Source organism: Euleptes europaea, chromosome 2, assembly GCF_029931775.1.
Source record: "Euleptes europaea isolate rEulEur1 chromosome 2, rEulEur1.hap1, whole genome shotgun sequence".
Lineage (NCBI taxonomy): Eukaryota > Metazoa > Chordata > Lepidosauria > Squamata > Sphaerodactylidae > Euleptes > Euleptes europaea.
The window spans coordinates 132,591,043-132,617,100 of record NC_079313.1 but is presented as its reverse complement, the minus strand read 5'-3'; the positions used below and the strand labels follow the sequence as shown (position 1 = coordinate 132,617,100).

At 47.4% G+C, this 26,058-nt stretch overlaps 1 protein-coding gene across 1 annotated transcript in view; it reads right to left on the bottom strand.

Annotated features, from left to right (window-relative positions):
• The window catches only part of COL20A1 (collagen type XX alpha 1 chain), a 156,446-nt gene that overhangs the window by 101,454 nt on the left and 28,934 nt on the right, over window positions 1–26,058 (bottom strand). The window contains exons 7-15 of the mRNA XM_056844904.1: window positions 24,990–25,109; window positions 17,731–17,895; window positions 14,851–15,015; window positions 13,665–13,837; window positions 11,640–11,769; window positions 8,959–9,104; window positions 4,529–4,652; window positions 3,576–3,715; window positions 1,960–2,089 (exon numbers count right to left, since the gene is read on the bottom strand). Of these exons, the coding sequence (XP_056700882.1) occupies window positions 1,960–2,089; window positions 3,576–3,715; window positions 4,529–4,652; window positions 8,959–9,104; window positions 11,640–11,769; window positions 13,665–13,837; window positions 14,851–15,015; window positions 17,731–17,895; window positions 24,990–25,109 (1,293 nt within the window). The remainder of the gene's footprint in view (window positions 1–1,959; window positions 2,090–3,575; window positions 3,716–4,528; window positions 4,653–8,958; window positions 9,105–11,639; window positions 11,770–13,664; window positions 13,838–14,850; window positions 15,016–17,730; window positions 17,896–24,989; window positions 25,110–26,058) is intronic.

Genomic DNA, 26,058 nt, shown 5'->3' with positions numbered 1-26,058 from the left:
ATAATTAAAAAAAGTGGCCAAATTCTTTCAGAGTGCCATGGAAGTATGACATGACAGACTCAGGGGTGAATATTGTTGAACACATGAAGACATGAAGCTGCCTTATACTGAATCAGACCCCTGGTCCAGCAAAGTCAGTACTGTCTACTCAGACCAACAGCGGCTCTCCAGGGTCTCAGGCTGGGGTCTTTCACATCACCTACTTGCCTAGTCTTTTAACTGGAGATGCTGTGGATTGAACCTGGGACCTTCTGCATGCCAAGTAGATGCTCTGCCACTGAGCCACAGCCCCTCTCCTCTGGGATGCATTTGGCAAGTTTATGATTGTACCATTATTTGAGCTACATGTAATATTTAATTGTATAATTTAAGGTCTTTTTTATGCCATTGAAGGTTTTGGTATTGGCATTAGTATTGGTAATTAAAGCATGATTATTTCATCTCTGGGCGAAAAGACACATTCTGTTTGGCACTGCCAAGTTCCGAGAAGCCCAAGAAGGGCAGTCAAGGAGACAGGGAGGAAAGATTGTGTTACTCATGTACTGGAATCTCTGGGGTTTTATAAATAGAATTACGCTAGAGATTCAGACATGCCTTTATATCTTTCAAAAGGGAATTATTTTTAAAACATTGGTATCTATTTTCTCCTTGGGCGGCATCTTTGTTCAGTTCAGAGCATATCGGCGTGGTTTGTTTGCAACCGAAACTAAGCGTCTGCTTCAACTTCCTCCCTGTGTGCGTACCTCTGACAATATTATTGACTCCCAGCCTGGATTTCTGATCGGCTGAGACGATTCCACTCCTAGCTGCAGGAAGCACAAGTCTTATATATGTGATCTATGTACACGGCAATCCATATAAGAACACATGAAGCTGCCAGCGTGGTGTAATGCTTAAAAGCGGTGGTTTGGAGCGGTGGACTCTAATCTGGAGAACAGGGTTTGATTCCCCACTCCTCCACGTGAGCGGCGGAGGCTAATCTGGTGTACCGGGCTGGTTTCCCCACTCCTACACATAAAGCCAGCTGGTCGACCTTGGGCTAGGCACAGCTCTCTTAGAGCTCTCTCATCCCCACCTACCTCACAGGGTGTCTGTTGTGGGGAGGTGATTGTAAGCCGGTTTGATTCTTCCTTAAGTGGCAGAGAAAGTCGGCATATAAAAACCAACTCTTCTTCTGCTTTAGGCAGAATCAAACCATCGGTCTATCAAGGTCAATGCTGTCTACTCAGACTGGCAGTGGCTCTCCAGGGTCTCAGGGAGAGGTCTTACACATCCCCCTGCTACCTGATCCTTTCAACTGGAGATGCTAGGGATTGAACCTGGGATTTTTTGCATGCCAGGCAGATGCTCTACCAAGCCACAGCCCTTCCACAAAGGAGGAGGAGAGAGATTATACTCATTGGCCCTGGCCCCTCCGGTGAATAAGTGGGGTGAGAACCAGTATGGCTCAGTTTTTCGTATGTGGGGTTGTTGTTTTTTGCTGTCAAGTCACAACTGACTTAACGTTTTCTGCAGAGAATCTTTCAGCCACCGGAGGTTAACTTAACCCTTCAGTGACTTAGATAAAGTCGACAGTTTTCATTTTGTCAGGAACCTGGGAGGACATAACACCGCTGATGGTGTTCCAATTGCCAGTGTTTACCGGGGCTTAACAATTCCCACATTTCCACCCCACATTGTCCAGCTACAGCTGATGCATCCCACTGGCTTCTGACCACTCAGGTTTTCTAAGAGCCAGGTCACTCCTAAAGCTAACCAGTGGGAGGGTTGAGGGTAAAAACCATAGCGTTGGCAGCAATTCCTAGAGCTACCCCATGTCATGGCCAGGTTTTCCCCAGAAGTGACACAGCGACTGCTTTATTTTCTCCACCACCGGCAGGCAAAGAGAGCTGCCAGCAGGAAACCTCCCACCACAGTATGAGGCCTGGCAGCCCTAAAAGCCGATCACCCCCTACTTACACGTAGTAACGTTGCCCGTAACTGGAAAGGATTCACCTTCTTCGTAAATGGAAGTCACACTGACGAAATATTTTGTCAGTGATGACAGAGGCTTCAGCACAGCGGATGAAACGTTGCCAGGAACCTCCAACTGAAATGAAATGAGGTCTGTTGAATGACTACAGAGGACATTGCTGGGACTGGCTGATATCGAAAGCGAAGGAGCAGCCTTGAAGTGACGGCGAAGTAAGACAGCGAGGGGCCAGTGTGCCACACACTCCCACTCCGCACTTTAGACATCAAAGCACGGACATGTGAGTGAATGCATCTAGTACATTTTTATCCCACCCTTCATCCAAAGAGGACATGGCACTGTTCGTGCCTCTCCCTTCCCCATTTTATCCTCACAGCAACCTGGCAAAGTAGGTAGGGCTGCCAACCTCCAGATACTAGCCAGAGACCTCCTACTATTACAACTGATCTCCAGCCAATAGAGATCAGTTCACCTGGAGAAAATGGCTGCTTTGGCGATTGGACTCTATGGCATTGAAGTCCCTCCCCTCCCCAAACCCCGCCCTCCTCAGGCTCCGCCCCAAAAACCTCCCACCAGGGGTGAAGAGGGACCTGGCAACCCTACTTGGAAGCTGTCAGGCAGTCATGGGTCATTTACATTTCCCTGGCCTCCAGGTGTGAAAGGCTGAGAACAATGAGGAGTAAAGCAGCCTCCCTCGCATATTTAATGAAGCACTCTGAGCAGACACCTGGAACTGATAGGGAGAAACTTTTATCCCATCAGGAATCAGGGCTATTCCGGAAGTGCTGGCTAGCTCTTTGCATATCCGATACAACCTCAAGCCTCAGCCATCAATGCAGAAGAGATTAAGTCAGCCATCTCCTGCTTCACTCACACCCTTCCTGGGAAACTTCTCAGACAGCTACACACACATTTGAAAATCTACACTAAAGTCATCACCAGCCATTAATCCAGCCAGCGCAGGTATTCCAAAACATCCTGACATGACCCTCACACCCAATACAGCCTTTTGTCGACAGTATTAGAGGAGTAATTAAAATCTTTGTCCCTGGCAAATCTTTTGTTTGTCAGTTACATCATGCAGCCTCGGGGCTCATTTCTACTATAAGTAGTGGGCCCATAGCATTCATAGTGTGTGTGTGTCCTCCTGGATCCTCACACACACACCACTTAGGTGTGCCCCCCCTTCTCTTTCCCCTCTTCTGCTTTCAACCAGGCATCACTTTGCAGGTAGGGTTGCCAACCTCCAGGCGCCTGCCGACACCATTTCTAGCGCCTGCCAAGTTTTTTTGGGAAGTAGCTGGAGCCAGGTAGGGCTTTTGCCCAGCAAGGCTTCTGACTGACTTTTGGAGATTTGGTTGGCTGTATTTTTAAAAAATTATGTCGGCAGCACAAGGATCTGCACTGTGTAACTGAAGTTAAGCTGGGGCAGCCACACTGCGGCTGGCTCCGCCTCCTCCGGCAGCCATTTTGCTGCTGTGCCCACCATGCCATGTCAGGATTCCAAATGGGCCCCCAGGCTCAAAAAGGCTGGCGTCCCCTGGCTTAGATGGATCTCATGCCCATCTAGGGAAGCAATCCCTTTGTCTTTATGGTCACTCACCTCCCCGGTGTTGCTCCCCCTGCTGGACATGTACGTCACCCGGTGAGTTTTCACGGCTCGCAAAGTCGCCTCCCAGTTGACCCTGACTGAGCCATGGCTGACATCTGAGAAACTCAGGCGCGGTGGAGGGCTCAGGGCCACTGCAACATACAAAGTCGCCGTTTAGAGGTCGTCGACATTGCAAGTTTGACTCTAACTTAACTTTCGTAGTTTCTGTCCAGTAAAAAAACTGGAGTTCAGCAAAGGGGCTGAAGATTGCTCCTAGGAAATCCTCAGAAGCCGAACAAAAACCCAGATCTCAGCATCCCTCCAGGAAAACCATGGTAGCTATGGTCATATTTCAAGGTATTTTCCCAAATATGCCTCAGTGGAACAGGCTTCCTCAGGAGGTGGTGGGTTCTCCTTCATTGGAGGTTATAAGCAGAGACTAGATGGCCATCTGTCAGCAATGCTGATTCTGTGAACTTAGGCAGATCATGAGAGGGAGGACAGGAAGGGTTGTGTCAGTGCTCCGCTCTCATGGCCCTTTCTGACATGCCCAGGGTCATGCTGTTAGCCACTTTTGGGTCAGGAATCTATTTTCCTCCAGGCCAGATTGGCCAGGGATCCTGGAGGGTTGGTGTTTTTTTTTTTTTTTTTTTTTGCCATCTTCTTGGCATGGAGTAGGGGTCACTGGGGGTGTGGGGGGGAGGCAGTTGTGAATTTCCTACATTGTGTAAGGTTTGGACTAGACGACCCTGGTGGTCCCTTCCAACTCTATGATTCCTGCTCCTTCCCCTCATAGATGGTCTGAACATTCTGTAGTCTGTGTAGTTGTGCCTCCGTTGGACTTGGACCAGATCTGGAGAGGACTTCCACCTGGCTCAACAGAACCCTATCAAGGTCTTCCTTATCTTGGCACCTCCAGACCCTAATGTTAAGACACATGCATGGAAAGAAAGACCATGACTTACGAGTGGTTTCCTGAATACTTGCGGGGTCGCTAGCATCTTCTCCATACATGGCATACACAGCTAGTGAGTATTCCGTACTGGGAGCCAAACCCCCGAGCAGAACTTCAGTCTCTTCGACTTTCACCTGACAATACAAGAGAAAAAAAGAGAAGTGAGAGAGAAACCCCCTAAAAACGAGAACAAACAAATGTTAAAATCCTGCCGTCTGTTACAATAAAGCCCAACAAGTCTTCAGCTGTATCTAGAAGAAGAGTTGGTTTTTATACCCTGATTTTCTCTACCTTTTAAGGAGTTGCAAACCAGCTAACGATCGCCTTCCCTTCCTCTCTCCACAACAGGTGCCTTGTGAGGTAGGTGGGGCTGAGAGAGTCTGGAAATAACTGTGACTTGCCCAAGGTCACCCAGTAGGCTTCATGTGGAAGAGTGGGGAATCAAACCCAGTTGACCAGATTAGAGTCTGCCACTCATAGGGTTGCAAACCTCCAGGTGGTGGCTGGAGATCTCCCGCTATTACAACTGATCTCCAGGCAACACAGATCAGTTCCCGTGCAGAAAATGGCCACTTTGGCTATTGGTCTCTATGGCATCAAAGTACCTCCCCTCTCCAAACCCCACCCTCCTCAAACCCCACCCCCAAAATCTCCAGGTATTTCCCAGTCTGGAACTGGTAACCCTACATGTGGAGGAGTGTGGAATCGAACCCGGTTCTCCAGATTAGAGTCCACTACTCTTAACCACTACACCACACTGGCTCTACTTCCTGTTCCCAACCCATTTCACTGGCACAGATGGGAAAGGAGGGTCTTACAACATTGGGAGAGCCAGCAGTGTGGAGCAGTGGAGTCTGATCTGGAGAACTGGGTTTGAATCCCCTCTCCTCCACATGAGCGGCGGAGGCTAATCTGGTGAACTGGGTTGGTTTCCCCACTCCTCCACACGAAGCCAGCAGGGTGACCTTGGGCTAGTCACAGCTCTCTCAGCCCCACCTACCTCACAGGGTGTCTGTTGTGGGGAGGGCGATTGTAAGCTGGTTTGATTCTTCCTTAAGTGGTAGAGAAAGTTGGCATGTAAAAAACACCTCTTCTTCTTCTTTTGCACGAGAGCTCCCAAAATCCCCCTTCAACATTAGGAAATGCTGACTACGATCCCTTAATTGGGCTGGTGCTGTGTGATGTTGCAGGAGAGTCAGTATTACTGGGGAGATGTGAATTCAAATCACTGCTCTGCCCTCAGTCTCAGTGAGTAGTTCCATGCCAACCACTTTCTCTCATCCTAACGAAATAAAATGGAGGCATGAAGAGTCATGCCATGGAGGGATAAAAATGAGATAGACAGAAATATAAAATATATATCAAGAGTCCTCAGCCTCTAGGAGTCTGTAAACTTTGGGATTCTGACACAAGGTGGAAGGTGCAACAAGAAAACGGCTGCCACAGGAGGCAGACCCAACCACAAAATGTCAGGGAGCCAGGTCATGCAGAAAACTAATAGTACCTTTTTAACATTTCAGGTAGAAGCTCTTTTTAACAGGATGCCTTTTGACCTGCCAGTCAGATCTCCAGTGGAGAATCAGAAGCTGAGCTGGGCCAAAGCCCCACCTGGCCCTGCTAATGTTCTAAAAAACACGTGGCGAGTGCCAGGACCAGTACCAGTGGGCACCACGATTCCCACAGGTATCACGGTGGGAGCCCCTGATATATATAATATGACAAAATGAAGAGTATTTTGTCAGACTCTCCCATAATATTAGGATTTGGAGGCACACAATGAAGTTGATAAAGCAATAGATTCAGGAAGGACAAAGGAAATACGCTGCCACTCAATGAGTAATCAACTGCCAGTGGATGAAGTGATAGCACACAGAAGGCTTCCGAGGAAGAGGAGGAGGAGGTGGAGGAGGAGGAGGAGAGCTGGCTTTTATACCCCACTTTTCTCTACCTTTAAAGAGTCTCAAATCATCTTACAATCTCCCTCCCCTCCCTACAACAGACACCTTGTGAGGTAGGTGGGGCTGAGAGAATTCTGAGAGAACTGTGACTAGCCCGAAGTAGGCTTGCCAACCTCCAGATACTAGATGGAGATCTCCCACTATTACAACTGATCTCCAGCCGATAGAGATCAGTTCACCCGGAGAAAATGGCCGCTTTGGCCATTGGACTCTATGGCATCGAAGCCCCTCCCCAAACCCCGCCCTCCTCAGACTCCACCCCCCGAAACCTCCTGCCGGTGCCGAAGAGGGACCTGGCAACCCTAGCCCCAGGTCACCCAGCTGGCTTCATGTGTAGGAGTGGGGCATCAAACCCGGTTCTCCAGATTCGAGTCCGCCGCTCTTAACCACTACACCACACTGGCTCCCAAACAAATTCACAGGGACGATGGGAACCGCCAAACCCAGAGGCAGTCTCTAAAGGGCAAAGAGCCAGAGAAAGAGGCAAGAGTTGGCCAAAAATCTCCCACCCTTGCCTGGTCTTTCAAAACGTTTGACCCATTAAGGCAGAAACTCCCAAGGATGACAGAAGGAAGGTGTCTGGGGATCCTCAGCCAGAGCTGCATTGACAGGTTGCAATGTCCGCCTAGATCGCCGGAGCACACCTGCCTACAGAGTCCTCTTCGTGGAAACAATTTTCTGTTTATGTCAACTCTTCTCAGCTCACCTCCCCTGTCCATTACAGCCGATTTGCTGCCACCTTCTGCCCAGCTTGAAGAACTACCTGGAAACTAAATATTAGTTATGCCGGTGGATTTCCTAAGTGGGCGTTTTTTGTTTGCTTTTTTGGCTTAGCCCACATTTCTCAGAACATGGTCCATGCAGATTGTCCAGTCTCCCGATTGGAGAGACGCTGCTCCAACACAGTGGCACAATTCCATGCTCCGGTTCTATTTTCATGGAGGAGAGGGCTATCTATGGCTACAAGTCAAAATGGATACTAGCCATGATGCATACCTATTCTCTCCAGGATCAGGGGAGAATGCCTATTACATTAGGTGCTGTGCAACACAGGCAGGAAAATGCTGCTGCAGTCGTCTTGTTTGTGGGCTTCCTGGAGGCACCTGGTTGGCCACGGTGTGAACAGATTGCTGGACTTGATGGGCCTCAGTCTGACCCAGCATGGCTTTTGTTATGTTCTTATGGAGGAGAGGGCTATTCATGGCTACTAGTTAAAATGAATACTAGTCATGATGCATACCTATTCTCTCCAGGATCAGAGGAGCATGCCTATTATATTAGGTGCTGTGGAACACAGGCAGGATGCTGCTGCTGCAGTTGTCTTGCTTGTGGGCTTCCTAGAGGCCCCTGGTAGGCCCCTGTGTGAACAGACTGCTGGACTTGATGGGCCTCAGTCTGACCCAGCATGGCTTTTGTTATGTTCTTATGGAGGAGAGGGCTATTCATGGCTACTAGTTAAAATGAATACTAGTCATGATGCATACCTATTCTCTCCAGGATCAGAGGAGCATGCCTATTATATTAGGTGCTGTGGAACACAGGCAGGATGCTGCTGCTGCAGTTGTCTTGCTTGTGGGCTTCCTAGAGGCCCCTGGTAGGCCCCTGTGTGAACAGACTGCTGGACTTGATGGACCTGCGTCTGATCCAGCATGGCCTTTCTCATGTTCTTATGTTATTTTATCTTATGTTTAAGAACAGTATGGTAATAATTCTGGAAGAGTCGCTGGCTTTGTCTGTGGCAGCAATAAGAAATCCAGGGGTTTGTGGCACTTTAAAAACCAACAAGATTTTCATCCAGCTTAAGCTTTCGTGAACTATTTCAGAATACACATTGTGTGTGTGTGTGTTTGTTAAGTGCCATCAAGTCGCTTCTAGCTCATGACGACCCTATGAATCAATGTCATCCAAAACATCCTATCCTTAACAACCTTGCTCGGGTCTTGCAAATTGAAGGCCGTGGCTTCCTTTATTGAGTCCATCCATCTCTTGTTGGGTCTTCCTCTTTTCCTGCTGCCCTCAACTTTCCTTAGCATGACTGTCTTTCCAGTGACTCTTGTCTTCTCATAATGTGACCAAAGTATGATAGCCTCAGTTTAGTCATTTTAGCTTCTAAGGTTCATTCAGGCTTGATTTGATCTATAACCCACTGATTTGTTTTTTGGGCAGTCCACGGAATCCGTAACACTCTCCTCCAACACCACATTTCAGATGAATCTACTTTCTTCCTGTCAGCTTTCTTCATTGTCCAGCTTTCACACCCTTTCATAGTAACAGGGAATACGATGGCATGAATTAACTTGATCTTGGTTTCCAGGGACACATCCTTACACTTAAGAATCTTTTCTAGCTCCTTCAACACACATCACCTGTTTAAAATTGCTCATATATTTAAAAAATCGCCTTCTAGCCATAATTCCTAGATTGTTAAGAGGCTCAAAGTTTGTGATGCCAGTAGAACAACAACAACAAAAATACTCTTTACCTCTTTAGTATCATCGTTGGCACCGCTGGGTGCTGAAGAACAAAGGACCAGATACTGAGTAGCTCCATCTGCTGGCTGCCAGGTCAGTTTTATACTGTTGTGGCTGATTTCAGAGGCTCGTAGGGAACGGGGAGCAGACAAAGGTGCTACAAGGTGATAAAGAGAAAAAGGGGGGACAGATGATATGTCATGATTTCTACACAGCAAAACCTCAAAGATCTTGCTTATTTATTTATTTTAAAACCCTGAGAATGAGCAAAACCATGCACACTCTGCTGTTACAAATGCAGCATCCCTGGCTTCCCTAACCAGAAACGTTTTGCAAATCTAGCACACATGAACACTTGAAGCTGCTTTATACTGAATCAGACCCTTGGTCCATCCAAGCCAGTATTGTCTACTCAGACCAGCAGTGGCTCTCCAGGGTCTCAAGCAGAGGTCTTTCGCATCACCTAGTCCCTTTAACTGGAGATGCTGGGGATTGAACCTGGGACCTTCTGCATGCCAAGCAGATGCTCCACCACTGAGCCACGGCCCCTAGATCTTTTTGTTTAAATTGTAGTTGTATTTCTTCAGCAGAACTGATTCCGCTTATGCTTGTCGTGAGGAAAGGACAACGGCTCAGCGCTGAAGCTCCGCCCCTTTCCTCTGGCTTATAGGATTTGACCACACATTGCCAGCATGCTTTCAAGCCTATTTTAGCAGCCTTGAGGGCTAGAAACTTGCTTTGCCTTTTAGATCATTTATGCAAGGGTACTTGGACTCACGTTTGCCCCCTGTCCCTTGGAGCTCTGCATGAGCTTTCTGTCCATTAGAAATGGCCTTGCTACCAACCCTCGCAATGTCTGGGTCTTCCCGTTCCTCTGTTAACCCGACTCTTCCCTCTCCCCTGAGCTCAGCCCGGCTGAAAGCTCCATGCAGAAGGCAAATCACTGAACACAAAAGCTGGCTTTCTCTCACAGCCGATCACAAAGCAAGGTGTAAAGAGGCAGGGATCCAAATGCTTCATGCCTCCTCAGGGCTCTTTCTAAGCAAAAGAAAGGCTTCTTCAAACCAAGGCTTGGATTTCTTCCCCCCTTCCTTTCAGATTGCTCTGGTTTTTTGGTTTTTGTTCTTAAAATACTTTTTTATGCGGCAATTGGTTTTTTTTTGGGGGGGTGGATTTTCTCTCACAGTAAGCAGTGCGAAGTAAGCCAATTACAAAGCAGCATTTCAAGGGGCGGGGACTTGAGCTTGGAGACTGCTGGTGCAGAGATTCCCAACAGGAAAATGTGGGTCCAGCCAGCAACAAACGTCGGGTAAAACTCCCATGCACAAATGACCTTAGAATGAACAAAGATCTCAGAGAGAAAACGTTTGCACCCCATACCATATGTTGTGATTCTTCTGTATTTGGATGCTATTGAGGTATATAAGCAGGCCAGCAAAGACGATGGATATGCTTTCACTAGGTCTTTGTTTAGGCAGTTTTCTAGAGTTGCCAACCTCCAGGTGGGGCCTGGAGATCTCCTGGAATTACAGCTGATCTCCAGACAACAGTTCCCTTGGATAAAATGGTAGCTTGGGAGGGTGGACTCTATGGCATTAGACCCTGCTGAGGTCCCTCCCTTCCCCAAACTTTGTCCTCCCCAGGCTCCACCATCAAATTCCCAGGAATTTCCCAACCTGGAGTCAGCAAGCCTAATTTTAATTCCACCTCTCTACTAAAGCAGACCTTAAAGTGGCTGAAAAAAACGAAGCCTTAAAATCAACTAAAGCAAAACTGGAGGAGGAGGAAGAGGAAGAAGGAAGAAACCATGAATAATTAAAAGGAGGCAAATCACAGGCACGTTCTGATGTTATGAAAAGCAAACACGGTGGATTTGGCTCGGGGGTTCAGAAGCTAGTAACAAGAGCAACAGGCAGATCTGGCGTGGGGAGGGAGTTCTTAATTGGCAGGCAAAGGTTCCTATGGGAGCATGCAGCCTTTTCTCTACCCTGTCCTTTCCAGACTGCTTAGCACTTTGTAGGTCAAAACCAACACTGTGCCCTGTGCCCGGAAAGAAATTGGAAGCCAATGAAGGTCTTTATGTACTGGATGCTTTCTGTTAGCCACTGAACGTTCCCCAGGTTCCAGTGCCAGTCAAGAATCTGGCCACTTCATTTTATTTTTATTGTGTTTTATTCCCTGGGAGCTTCCATGTTAAAAAAAAAAAAAAGATGGGGTGCAAAATACACAAACTCCACAGCTTAACAGCCGTGGGGCAGAGCCCCAGTCCTTCAACACCTCTCCCTGGAACTTGCCCAACAACCACGAGTGCAAGGTGCCTCGAGGGAGCCAGCGTGGTGTAGGGGTTAAGACTCTGATCTGGAGAACCGGGTTTGATTCTCCACTCCTCCACATGGGTGAACTGGGTTTGCTTCCCCACTCCTCCACATGAAGCCAGCTGGGTGACCATGGGCTAGACACACTCTCTCAGCCCCACCTGCTTCACAGGGTGTCTGTTGTGGGGAGGGGAAGGGAAGGTGATTGTAAGCCGGAGAAAGTCGGCACATAAAAACCAACTCCTACTCCTCCTCTTCTTCTCAGCTCACAACCCTAACATGCTATCCAGAAGGGTACTCCTGTTCAGTGGGGTCAGGATGAAGTTACCAGTGGGGTTTCCCATACACTGAACACCAACCATTGATTCTGGACTTACATGTCGAGGTGATACCTCGGAGTCCATCTCCGACCGCGTTCTCATAAATGGGAAATACCGAAACCAGATATTCGGTGTGGGATGTGAGATTGAAGAGCTGTGCAGAGGAGGCAGAACCATCTAGAACTACCTGCAAACATAAAGAGGCTCGATTAGTCACATGGTCAGAAGTAGAGACGGGTGAACAACACCCCTGCGCTTCATCCAACGCCACTCACTTTATCTGCGGCCATTCCTAGCTAACTTAAAAATGTTTGATGGGCATTTATGAGTGCTCAACAGGCCATAAATGTCTGAGATTGTTCAACAAGGCTCCTGCAAAATTAGGGTTGCCAGCTCCGGGTTGGAAAATACTGGGAGATTTTTTTGGGGGGAGCCTGAGGAGGGTGGAGTTTTGGAGAGGGGAGGGACTTCAATCCCACAGAGTCCAATGGGCAAAGCGGCCATTTTCTCCAGGTGAACTGATCTCTATTGGCTGGAAAACAGTTGTAATAGCAGGAGATCTCCAGCCGCCACCTGGAGGTTGGCAACCCTATGCAAAATGCATACACCTGTCCATCTCCTTGCCAGTTCCCCTTCTTTCCCAAGCCTTTCTGGAGGGGAGGGGAGGGATGTACCATAGGGAACATAGGGAATCCTTCTGTAAACTGTTCTTCCCTACTATGACCTACTGCAGGGGCTGAAGGGAACAGTAGTTTTTGCCGTTTCCCAAGCTGAAACAAAACACTAAGAAAAGTTTGACTTCCTTCCACCCCAGCAATCCAGTAAATTGTTGAGTGTGTGCCAATCACCAGCTCGCTGCCTAAGCGATGAGGAAATGCCACCAACCGTGGAGATGAAAAATGACCCGAATTGCAGCTCATTTTAAATTGCGCACCAAGGATCAATGCGACCATACATGGGTGCTCAACAAGAGAAAACAATCATTGCAAGTTATAACAGTAGCACAGCGTTCCTAATGAGAACAATCCAGAAAAGAGACACCACCAGTTCTCCCTCCTCTCTTGTAGCACGCTTTCCTGCCCTGCAACTTTTTTAATAGTGATCTCTACACGGATGCTGGTGTACACTAGAACTCTCACTTCTCCACTACCCCACACTCGCCTTCCGCCAAAACACCCAGATTTTTTACCCTATTATATGTTGATTTATGAGAAACAGCTTTCCATTAGCTGCCTCAAACATTCTGTACTGGTTTTCAGAAAGTCCACTCCAAGGAAGCCCTTAGGATTCTTTCGATGTCTTGATGTTCAGTAATGGTGGAACAAGCTCCCCAGTAAGTCAGCTGGCTTAGCACTGTCTATCTTCCCTGCAATTAACAGTGTTCTTGGACATATATATTCTTAGCCCATGTAGCGCACTTATGTCCCAGTGGTCCACCCATGTAAACTAAATATCCTAGTGCATCTCTCTGAATCATCTGCAAATGCACAAATTCTTTGGCCAAAATGCATATGTTCCATGACTGGAAAGGTTTTAAGGGCCTCTCCTTGCACGAACCCCGAAGTTTGGTGAAGTTTGGTGGTCATCCCCCTCCTCCATAGAGAAGCATTGTAAACTGCTTCTCTATGGAGGAGGGGGTTGACCCCTTCAGAACCCCATAAAATTGGACCCCCGCCCCAAACTTTACCAAATTTAAGGTTCATGCAAGGAGAGTCCCTTGCAGCTACTCTGCGAATTTGGTGAAATGGCAGCTTCCTCTCCAAAGAATCATGGGGAAATTCTGTTTTCCATTAATGCTTGCAATGGGCCTGTGCAATTGTGCAGGCCCTGTGCAATTGTGCAGGCCCATTGGAAGATTCATGGGAAACGGAGTTTTCCCAAAATTTTCTGCTATGGGTACTTGGCTTATTTTGGGTTTACCACAAAAATAAACCCGATCCCGAAATTTACTGATTTTTTTTTTTTTTTTTGCACAGCCCTGCTTAGAAGCCAGCGCTATGGCAGATTAATACTCTTGCAGCATTTTCTTGCCCTTTGGCTGATTTAACCAGGTTCATGCCTTCAAAACATGGGCTTGCTTACCTCTTTGGGGATCCCACCTCTGGACGGGTAGTAGACCACTCTGTACTTCTTGGGTGGTATCACTGGAGGTTTCCAGATGAGGTGCATGCTTCTGGAAGTCACCTCTTTGACAACCAGGTTGGTTGGGCTCAGGTAGGCACCGCTGTTCGCTGGAGCAGTTTTTACTGGATCACCTGCAAGTGTGAATGGCAGACAGGTGCTTCATAATGTGTGGTGTCACAGTAGATCCTGGAAGCTAAGAAGGGTCGGCCCTGGTTAGTACTTGGATGAGAGACCACCAAGGAAGTCTAGGGTTGCTACAAAGAGGCAGGGAATGGCAAACCACCTCTGAACACCTCTTGCCTTGAAAACCCTATGGGGTTGCCATAAGGCAGCTGTAATCCCATAGCACTTTCCACCACAGTCTTTAAGGTACCACTAGAGTCCACTTTGAAAACCAGTGTGGTGTAGTGGTTAAGGTGTTGGTTCTGCTTAGCACCCTTGTTAGTTTAGAATTCAAGAGGAGGTATCATAGAATCATGGAATCATAGAGTTGGAAGGGACTGCCAGGGTCATCTAGTCCAACCCCCTGCACAATGCAGGAAATTCACAACTACCTCCCCTCCACACCCCCAGTGACCCCTACTCCATGCCCAGAAGACAGCCAAGATGCCCTCCCTCTCATCATCTGCTTAAAGTCATAGAATCAGCATTGCTGACAGATGGCCATCTAGCCTCTGCTTTAAAACCTCCAGGGAAGGAGAGTTCACCACCTCCCGAGGAAGCCTGTTCCACTGAGGAACCGCTCCAACAGTTAGAAAATTCTTCCTAATGTCTAGACGGAAACTCTTTTGATTTAATTTCAACCCGTTGGTTCTGGTCCCACCTTCTGGGGCAACAGAAAACAACTCGGCACCCTCCTCTATATGACAGCCCTTGAAGTACTTGAAGTTGGTTATCAGATCCCCTGTCAGTCTTCTCCTCTCCAGGCTAAACATACCCAGCTCCTTCCACCTTTCTTCATAGGACTTGGTCTCCAGACCCCTCACCATCTTTGTTGCCCTCCTCTGGACACTTTCCAGCTTGTCTACATCCTTCTTAAATTGTGTGCGTTTGTGTGTCTGTGGAAGGTAGCACTTCTTTATGGGCAGGAAACGACAGCTTGGCCAGTCAGGAAGCAAAACAAAGACCTGGACGTTGGGCTCACCTGTATTCTCCTCCTTGTTCTTCTCCTTGATCCTCGCACACAAGACCCGTGTAAGCCGGCCAACCAGGGAACTAAGCAGGGGGAAGTCCAGGACGTTGTACACCGTCAGCTCCAAAGGTTCGGAGGCCACCTGGCGCAACTCTGCCTCGTCGGCGTTTTTCACTCCTTTAAAACGAATTGTCAGGAGCTGAGATGGGTACCCAAAATAAGCTGAATTCTTGTGAATAATAACGGGGAGCAAGTTGGAAATCTCATCTCGCCCGCTGAAATCTCCCTCTGCGGGGTCCTATAAACTCTTGGAGACTTGAACAAAGTAATTTCTCCTGCCCCAGCTTTTCCCTTTTAACTTAGGCCATTTATGCATGGGAGGTTTTGCCTTGGATTTGCTGCTCTCTAGATGCACATTGTTCCCATCCAAATTCTCAGAACTCAACAATAAGCCCCCCATGCACAGTTTTGAGAATTCGGATGGGGAAACTGCAAGTCTAGAGAGAGGGAAATCCAAGGGAAACCTCCCATGCATAAATGCCATTAGTCAGCTCTCATAAAGGTATTTTAGGGGTTTGAGTTGGGATAATTTTCATGTTTTCTCCAATTACAAACAGGAGCCCCCTGACCATACAGACCACCTGCCTTGCCCCCATTATATTGCTTTTGTGATTGAGGGCCAGATGAGGGCTAGTGATGTCTGTAATGGCACAAGAGAATCCGACGAGTAGCACGAAATTCGCTGTAATCAGTGGTTCAGCGGTTGAAGAACATATCCACAAAAGAACATATCCACAGTTCTGGTTTCACCTGTACCATGCACTCACTACACAGACCTAAGGAAATGGGGAGGGGCTCTGGCTCAATGGTAGAGCACCCGGTTGGCATGCAGAAGGTCCCAGGTTCAATCCCCGTCATCTCCAATTAAAGGGACTAGGCTGGTAGGTGATGTGAAAGATCCCTGCTTGAGACCCGGGAGCGCCGCTGCCGGTCTGAGTAGACAATATTGATATTGATGGACCAACGGTCTGATTCAGTATAAGGCAGCTTCATGTGTTCCTCTAAAACCACTTTGCCTCAGCCCACGTCTATAGGCCATCCACAAGAAGGAGATACTTACCTTAAAGGGTTGGCGTAAAGATCGCAGTGTAATAGCAACCCTTTCCCACACTGGCTATGGAGACAGTGCTGCACAGTGGTTACAGGGTTGCACTTGAATACAGATGGCGTTTAGACCTGAGCTGATGGGAAGGGGCTGTGGCTCAGTGGTACAGCATCTGCTTGGCATGCAGAAGGCCTCAGGTTCAATCCCCGGCACCTCCAGTTAAAGGGACTAGGCAGGTAGGTGATGTGAAAGGCCTCAGCCTGAGACCCTGGAGAGCCGCTGCTGGTCTGAGTAGACAATACTGACTTTGATGGACCAAGGATCTGATTCAATATAAGGCAGCTTCGTGTGAGTTCATGTGACATTTAACATTTGTCATAATCTCTGGATGGTTTGGGGGGGGGCAAATCTTTCTCTCTTCGGCTGTGGCACACTCAAATGTAAACAAAAATTTTATTGCTCTCTTTCCTGTTGTGTTCTACTTGCTCTCATAAGTGTATACACCCACTCACAGTGAGAGATAAGCACAGTTTACTGGGACCCGATTGTCTATAAAATGTGTTTGCTAAAGTACCCAGATAGCTACAGTAAGCTTCAGTGAAGTAAGAGATCTACCTGCTGAGAATGGAAGGGTCATGCAAAGAGCTTCAATAACTCTTAAGCTGTTGTGGACCTCTAATGCACTGTGGATGAAGTCCTAGACACTGTGTAGCTTCCTCTACCTTCCTGCCTACACTGAGGGTGGTCGATAGGCAGAGTAGAAGCCATGGGACAGATAGAGCCAGGAGCAGGGAAGTGCCATAACTCTTTAGCATGGTGTAGTGGGTTGGAGCGGTGGACTCTAATCTAGAGAACCAGGTTTGATTTCCTGCTCCTCCACAGGAGCGACAGACCAATCTGGTGAATCATGTTGGCTTCCCCACTCCTACACATGAAGCCTTCTGGGTGACCTTGGGCCAGTCACAGTTCTCTCTGAACTCTCTCAGCCCCACCTACCTCATAGAATCATAGAGTTGGAAGGGACCACCAGGGCCATCAAGTCCAACCCACTGCACAATGCAGGAAATTCACAACTCCCTCCCCCCCCACACCCCTAGTGACCAAAAGATGGCCAAGATGCCCTCCCTCTCATCATCTGCCTAAGGTCACAGAACCAGCATTGCAGACAGATGGCCATCTAACCTCTTCTAAAAACCTCCAGGGAAGGAGAGCTTACCACCTCTCGAGGAAGCCTGTTCCACTGTTGAACTGCTCTAACTGTTAGAAAATTCTTCCTAATGTCTAGACGGAAACTCTTTTGATTTAATTTCAACCCGTTGGTTCTGGTCCGACCTTCTTGAGCAACAGAAAACAACTAGGCACCCTTCTCTATATGACAGCCCTTCAAGTACTTTAACATGGTTATCATGTGCCTGTTGTGGGGAGAGGAAGGGAAGGCGATTGTAATCCGGTTTGAGAGTCCTTAAAAAAAGTAGAGAAAAGTGGGGTATAAAAACCAACTCTTCTTCTTCCCAAGAAAGGTGAAGCTATATGTAGGGCAGAGTACCAATGAAGGGAAGTTGGGTGGACTCCGCCTTACTTGTGGTGGTCTTGGTATGGATAGACAACCTGTCCCCAAATTGCTGTGAGTCCCCACTCTGCAGTACGGGCATAGGAGTGCCCCGATCACACCCATCCTTACACATACGCAGAACCCATCAGCTCAGAGCAGGTCCCCTCCTCAGACCCCATAAGATGCCTTGATTCCCCACAAATGCACACACAATACATTTAGGATGTGAACTCACCGACGGCAAAGATCTCGATCCCCATATTCTTCAAGGTCTGGGCAGAGGGGCCGGCATCATCCTGCGATTTGCCGTCCGTCAAGAGGATGATCAATTTGGGAGCCTCTGACCGAGCTCCAGCTTCAGGCTTCAGGTTCTGTTCCAAGACGTGGGTCAACGCGAGTCCTTCAAAGGAAGAAAGAACAAAAGGGAGGAGGCTCCAGAGCAAGGCGTGACACCACCGGTGGTGGAGAAGAAGAGGCAACGGTTATGGTCCATGGGGCAAAGCAGAAATTCTCACTTTACCAGTTATACCAGGAGCTCTAAAATCACCAGGCACAAACGTTTGACACCACAGTGCTTCCAAGAAGTTCAAGGCAGCCTGTTTTTATTTCACAACAACCCTGTGAGGTAGGCTACATTGAATCATTGTTGCATGTAGCAGGTGGTAGATAAGTAAGGAAACTGGTGGAGGAATGAGAAAGGAGGCCCACCAGCAACCTGAAGAACCAGATACTTTTTGGGGCCTGGAGAGAAAACTCTACGAGGAAAGGTGGAGGGACTTGAGAATGTTTAGTCTCTGGAGAAGAGGAGGTTGAGGGGGAACATGATTGCTCTCTTTAAGTATTTGAAGGGCTGTCACTTAAAGGTGACCTGGATGGCCCAGGCTAGCCTGATCTCGTCAGATCTCAGAAGCTACGCAGGGTCAGCCCTGGTTAGTATTTGGACGGGATACCACCAAGGAATACCTGGGTTGCTTTGCAGAGGAAGGCAATGGCAAACCACCTCTGTTAGTATCTCGCCTTGAAAACCCCATAAGGGGTCACCATAAGTCAGCTGTGACTCAATGGCACTTCACACACACACACACACACACACACACACACACACACACACAGCCATTCTATACGGTTAAATTCAGAACTGCTTCTTGTGTCCCAACAAAGCTGGTGAGGCATCAGACAAAGGGAGTTTTGATTCTCAAAATCTCATACCCTTAAAACCTTGTTGGTTTCAAAGGTGCTACTGGGCAATGAGGCAATTGAAATTGTTCAGGACTTTCTATTCCTTGGCTCCACCATCAACCAAAAGGGAGACTGCAGCTGAGAAATCAGAAGGAGATTGAGGCTGGGAAGGGCAGCAATGAAGGAGCTAGAAAAGATTCTGAAGGGTAAGGATTTGTCCCTGGCCACCAAGATCAAGTTAATTCATGCCATTGTATTCCCTATTACTATGTATGGGTGTGAAAGCTGGACAATGAAGAAAGCTGATAGGAAGAAAGTAGATTCCTTTGAAATGTGGTGTTGGAGGAGAGTGTTAGGGATACCGTGGACTGCCAAAAAAAACAAATCAGTGGGGTATAGATCAAACCAACCTTAGAAGCTAAAATGACTAAACTGAGGCTGTCACATTATGAGAAGACAAGAGTCACTGGAGAAGACAATCATGATAGGAAAAGTGGAAGGCAGCAGGAAAAAAGACCCAACAAGATATGGATTGACTCTATAAAAGAAGCCACGGCCCTCAGTTGCAAGACCTGAGCAAGGCTGTTAAGGATAGGACGTTTTGGAGGACTTTGATTCATAGGGTCGCCATGAGTCAGAAGCGACTTGACAGAACTTAACACACACACACATACAGGGTTTAAATTTAGCTGTTCTACTGCAGACCAACATGGCTACCCTCTGAAACAAAGCAGGTGAGTGTTTCATCTCCAACCTGGCTTTGATTCATTCGCTTCCCTTGGCCAAAAACCAAAGAGAAACACTGGATCACGGGACAGAATGTCCCAGAAGAGGACAGATCAAGGGACAATAAAGAAAGGGAAATGATTTATTATTCTATTTGTTTTTAGCATGAATATTTTTACCCTGCCTCTCAGGCTTACAAGGCAGCTTCCATCATCAAAGAGTAAGAATAGCAATATGATAAAGCCGCACAATAAACCATAACGAATAAAACTCAGAGAATAATGCCACCATCTGGTGCTCCCCAGCTAGTGATCTACACATCTGCTTGAGTTCATTTATTTCCATTTGTTATGTTGTCGTCATGAGTCGTTTAGTTTCCCCCTATTTTCAATGCAGGCATTCCTGATTCATCTGTCTCTTTTACTCCGTTTTATGCCCTTTGCATGCAAGTAATGCAAAAGTAACCTTTGATGGGAAAAATTCAGGGCCATTGACACATTACAAAGTCTTCATTTTCTTTGTGTTTCGGAGGAGAAGGAGGAGGAGGAGGAGGAGAAGAAGAAGGAGAAGAGGAAGAGCTGGTTTTTATATGCCAATTTTCTCTACCTTTTAAGGAGAATCAAACCAGCTTACAATCTCCTTCCCTTCCTTTACCCACAACAGTCACCTTGTGAGGTAGGTGGGGCTGAGAGAGTTCAGAGAGAACTGTGACTAGCACAAGGTCACCCAGCTGGCTTCATGTGGAGGAGTGGGGAAACCAACCTGGTTCACCAAATTAGATCCATCGCTCATGTGGAGGAGTGGGGAAACAAACCCAGTTCTCCATATTAGAGTCCACCGCTCTTAACCACTACACCACACTTGCTCTGACTGTTGCATGCTCAGAACTTAGTTTCAAGATGTGCAGAGGCCTGATTCTAATTGGGACCACAGTCCGCAGGGGAGACAGGTGTGCTCAGGTGGAAAGGGGCTTTGAGGGGGCAGGGGGCTTAATCCTTCCCAGCTGGTGCTGCTTTCATGACCAGAAACAGTTCCAGGGAGCCCTGTTGGAGGAAACCTGCATGTATACCATCCACCCCGGCACCCTGGGCTGTTTCTGGTCAGGATAATAATGTGGGAGTGGGAGACTTAAACCCCCTCTCTCTCTTCACACTGCAGTCCTGACCTGAATCAGGTGCTTAGGAATCTGAGAATGGAACGCCTAAAGAATGTCTCATCAACCCAGGAAACAAAAGCCATTTACGCATTACTATTTCCTCGCGGTCACCCCGCCGCTCACTTCAGGGCTTTGCTTTGATTATGCTTGCATTTTCCAAGCATCAGAGGTCGCTCTCCCCCCACGTTTCCGCACATTTTACCAGCGTTTTCTGGATTCGTGTTTAGCCAGCATCCAGAAAATGCAGACAACATGCACGGAAACGCGTGGGGAGAGCAAGGCGACCTCTGATGGTCAGAAAGTGGAAGCATAATCAAAGCGAAGCCCTGAAGAAGAGGAAACAGCCATGCATAAATGGCCAGTGACTTTTTACTATGTGAGTCAGTTCTCCACGTGAAGTAACAGAAGATGACAAAGAAAAGAAGTCTTATGGATTCATCTCACACAAGAGAGAACTAAAAAATGAAGCAGGGATACTCAAGTTAAAATGAGTCCATGAAATTCAGTAATGTCCCTACTACCCACCCAATTTCAGAAGATGGAGCACATTCTCTGATGCCAGTTTTAGCAGAGAATCAGGAAACTTTCCAGCCCTGGGTGCCGACTGATTTAATCTTGATTGACCTGGGATTTCTTACTCAATATAGGTGTTAAGTAGTTTAACAAAACCTGGGCCTCCCCAATCCTTACCAGTGTTAAGTAGCTTAACAAAATTAACAATTAATCTCTGCATTTTTCTGGATTAGATCTGAATTCCATTTCACTTTGGATTTCCTGCATTTCATGACCTTTCTTTTACGCTTACCATATAAAAGATCTGCCTAGGGAGTATCTACTCGTTGCATCTGGAGAAATGGTCTCTAGTCCCTGATGTTGGAATAAAATGTGGTTATGTTTTAAGGGTTCCTCGGCCTGGATGGCCCAGGCTAGCTTGATCTCATCAGATCTTGAAAGTTAAACAGGAAAGACTCTAGTTGGTGCTTGGTGGGAGACTACCAAAGATGCCTGAGGGGCTGTCATATAGAGGATGGTACCGAGTTGTTTTCTGTTGCCCCAAAAAGTCAGACCAGAACCAACGGGTTGAAATTAGATCAAAAGAGTTTCCATTTAAACATTAGGAAGAACTTTCTAACAGAGCGGTTCCTCAGTGGAACTGACTTCCTCAGGAGGTGGTGAGCTCTCCTACCCTGGAGGTTTTCAAGAAGAGGCTAGATGGCCATCTGTCAGCAATGCTGAGTCTATGACCTTAGGCAGATCATGAGAGGGAGGGCATCTTGGCCATCTTCTGGGCATGGGTAGGGGTCACTGGGTGTGTGTGGGGGGAGGTAGTTGTGAATTTCCTGCATTGTGCTGGGGGTTGGACTAGATGACCCTGGTGGTCCCTTCCTATTCTATGATTCCATGCCCAGGGTCGCTACACAGAGGCAGGAAATGGCAAACACCTCTGAACGTCTCTTGCCTTGAAAACTCTATGGGGTCACCATAAGGCAGCTGTGATTCCACAGCACTTTCCACTACAGTCTTTAAGGTACCACTAGAATCCACTTTGAGAGCCAGCATGGTGTAGTGGTTAAGGTGTTGGACTACGACTTGGGAAACCCCGGGTCAAATCCCCGCTCGTACCATGGAAGCTTGCTTGGTAACCTCGGGCCAGTCACACAGAAGAAGAGGAGTTGGTTTTTATATGCCGACTTTCTCTACCACTTAAGGGAGACTCAAACCGGTTTACAATTACCTTCCCCTCCCCACAAAAGACACCCTGTGAGGTAGATGGGGCTGAGAGAGCTCTAACAGAGCTGTGACTGGCCCAAGGTCACCCAGCTGGCTTCATGTGGAGGAGTGGGGAAACCAACCCGGTTCTCCAAATTAGCCTCCGCTGCTCATGTGGAGGAGTGGGGAATCAAACCCGGTTCTCCAGATCAGAGTCCACCGCTCCAAACCACCGCTCTTAACCACTACACCACACTGGCTCTCTCTTAGCCTCAACCCTGGCAAGTATTTGGATGGGAGACCACTGAGGAATACCAGGCTCATAAGGCAGAGGCAGGCAATGGCCAACCACCTCCAAAGGTCTCTTGCCTTGAAAATCCTATGGGGCTGCCGTAAATCACCCATGACTTGGAATAGAAGAATAATAGAGTTGGAAGGGACCACCAGGGCCATCAAGTCCAACCCCCTGCACAATTCAGGAAATTCACAACTACCTCCCCCCTCCACACCCCTAGTGACCAGAAGATGGCCAAGATGCCCTCCCTCTCATTGTCTGCCTAAGGTCACAGAATCAGCATTGCTGACAGATGGCCATCTAACCTCTTCTTAAAAACCTTCAGGGATAGAGAGCTCACCACCTCTCGAGGAAGCCTGTTCCACTGAGGAACCACTCTAACTGTTAGAAAATTCCTCCTAATGTCTAGAAGGAAACTCTTTGGATTTAATTTCAACCCGTTGGTTCTGGTCCGACCTTCTTGGGCAACAGAAAACAACTCAGCACCATCCTCAATATGACAGCCCCTCAAGTGCTTGAAGATGGTTATCATCTCCCCTCTCAGCCTTCTCCTCTCCAGGCTAAACATTCCCAGCTCCTTCAACCTTTCCTCATAGGTCTTGGTCTCCAGACCCCTCACCAGCTTTGTTGCCCTCCTCTGGACACGTTCCAGTTTGTCTACATCTTTTTTAAATTGTGGTGCCCAAAAATGAACACAGTACTCTAGGTTGAGGTCTAACCATAGCGGAGTAAAGCGATACCATCACTTCGCGTGATCTGGACACTATACTTCTGTTGATGCAGCCCAAGGCTGCATTTGCCTTTTTAGCTACCACATCACACTGCTGACTCATGTTCAGTGTTTGGTCTACTAAGACCCCAAAATCCTTTTCTCACACACTACTGCTCAGACAAGTCTCCTCCATCCTATAATTATGCATTTGATTTTTCCTACCTAAATGAAGAACTTTACATTTGTCTTTGTTGAAGTGCATTTTATTAGTTCTAGCCCACTTCTCCAGACTGTCAAGATCATCCTGCATCTTGGCTCTGTCTTCTACCATATTTGCTACCCCTCCCAATTTAGTATCATCTGCAAATTTAATAAGACTTGATGGCAAAACCCCCCCAAAAAAACATTTTACTGTTGGTGCCACAGACTATCCCAGGTTTCCCTTTGAAATTAATCTCCCAGGCAAGATTCTTTCCCCCAGTCCCCAACCCTCTGAAAACTTGCGTATTTCTTAATCGAGATGGTGATCTTATATTTGTTTCTGCTGTTTTAATCTGGCCAATTTGCCAGTTTCTAACGGTTATGATTTTGTCGTTGCTCTAAACAGTTCTCGTAGCTCACAGTTTGGTTTTAATCTTTCTGGCTCTATAAAGTTCTTTCCCCATTGTTTTTATGTTTGGAGATTTTAGAGATCGGGGATTATTGATTTCTAATAGATTTTTAATGATATTTTTAGCTGCCATGGGCACCAATTCCTAGTTGAGAATTGGAATATAAACGCTTAAAATTAATCGGCCACAAAGAGACCCATCTGTTCCGAGAACGGCCTATTTTGAAATCTGGAGCCCAGAAGGTTGTGTGTGGTTGTCGGCTTGCATTCTGTGTTTGCTTATAAAGTCTACACATAGGGTTGCTAGCTCCGGTTTGGGAAATACCTGTAGATTGGGGGGTGGAACCTAGGGATGGTGAGGTTTGGGGAGAGGAGGTATCTCAGCAGGGTATAATGCCATACAGTCCACCCTACAAAACAATCATTTTCATAGAATCATAGCATCATAGAGTTGGAAGGGACCACCAGGGTCATCTAGTCCAACTCCCTGTACAATGCAGGAAATTCACAACTACCTCCCCCCACACCCCCAGTGACCCCTACTCCATGCCCAGAAGATGACCAAGATGCCCTCCCTCTCATGAACTGCCTAAGGTCATAGAATCAGCATTGCTAACAGATGGCCATCTAACCTCTGCTTAAAAACCTCCAGGGAAGGAGCACTTACCACCTCCCCAGGAAGCCTGTTCCACTGAGGAACAGCTCTAACTGTTAGAAAATTCTTCCTAATGTCTAGATGGAAACTCTTTTGATTTAATTCAACCCGTTGGTTCTGGTCCAATCTTCTGGGGCAACAGAAAACAACTCGGTACCATCCTCTATATGACAGCCCTTCAAGTACTTGAAGAGGGTTATCATATCCCCTCTCAGTCTTCTCCTCTCCAGGCTAAACATACCCAGTTCCTTCAACCTTACCTCATAGGACTTGGTCTCCAGACCCCTCACCATCTTTGTTGCCCTCCTCTGGACATGTTCCAGCTTGTCTACATCCTTGTCCAGGGGAACTGATCTCTAGAGATCAGTTGTACTTCTGGAAGATCTCCATATCCCACCTGGAGGCTGGCAACCATACCCAAACACCCAGGACAAACACAAAGGCAGTTTACCTGTGAAAGTGTTGCCTCCTTTGTACTGCAGGCTCCTCACAGCGCCTAACAACTCATCCCGGGTGGTGTATGTATTCAGGTCCCATTCGGTGCGTGGATCACTGCTATATTGGGATAACCCTAGAAGAAGAACAATAATAGGATTGTGCAAAAAAAAACCTTGGTAAATTTCGGGTTCAGGTTTATTGGGCCTGATTTTCCCAGTAAACCCAGAATAAGCCAGTTACCCACACTAGTAAAGGGGTATTTCAGCTTTATTTTTGGGTTTACTGAAAAATTAGAGTCCATTGTAGTTTATGGGGATTCTTTTTCAAAGCTCCTGTGGGGGCATTTTTGGAGGTAGAGTCTCAAATTTGCAGCGTGGCTGCAAGGGACTCTCCTTAGATGGTCACCCAAGTTTGGTGAACGTTGGGACAGGGGGTCCAATTTTATGGGCCAGCAAGAGGGTCAGCCCCATCCTCCAGACATTTAAGAGCCGAGCTGTCTATCTATAGTCATCTAAAATCTGATTTCAAGAGATGGTTACTGTGCGGAAGAACGAAAGTCATGACTTAGGGTGACATTCAGTTTGAGAGCAGGTTTTCATGAGGGGAGGGCGATATCAGAGCTAGCCAAATTCATGACCAAGGCGGCTCTTCTGAAGGAGATTGCTCATCCATGCAGGTGAGGAGTCTTCTTCAGAAGCCGGATCAGTGGCTGTTAAAGCTGGTGCTTTTAGTTGGACGGTATTTCCTTCCGGATGGGACTGGTTGAGCCCCGTCTTTAAAAATGACCCTTCTGCTCTTTACTAAATTTTTGTTCTATGATGCTGACTCTCTATAATAGGTGTTTGGTCCATCTCATAGTGCAAAACTATATGGGGGTTGAAAGATCATAACACAAGTACCATTCCCCTGCTCCCCATGCTTCACCCCTCCCCTCCACACACCCCGGTGTCTCCAAAAAGACCAATAATAATAATAATAATAATAATAATAACAATGACAACTAAAGCAGAAAGGTAGACGGGGTTTGACAGGCATGGACACACAACGAATTGTACATCTTTCCCCCATCTGTCCCCTCACTT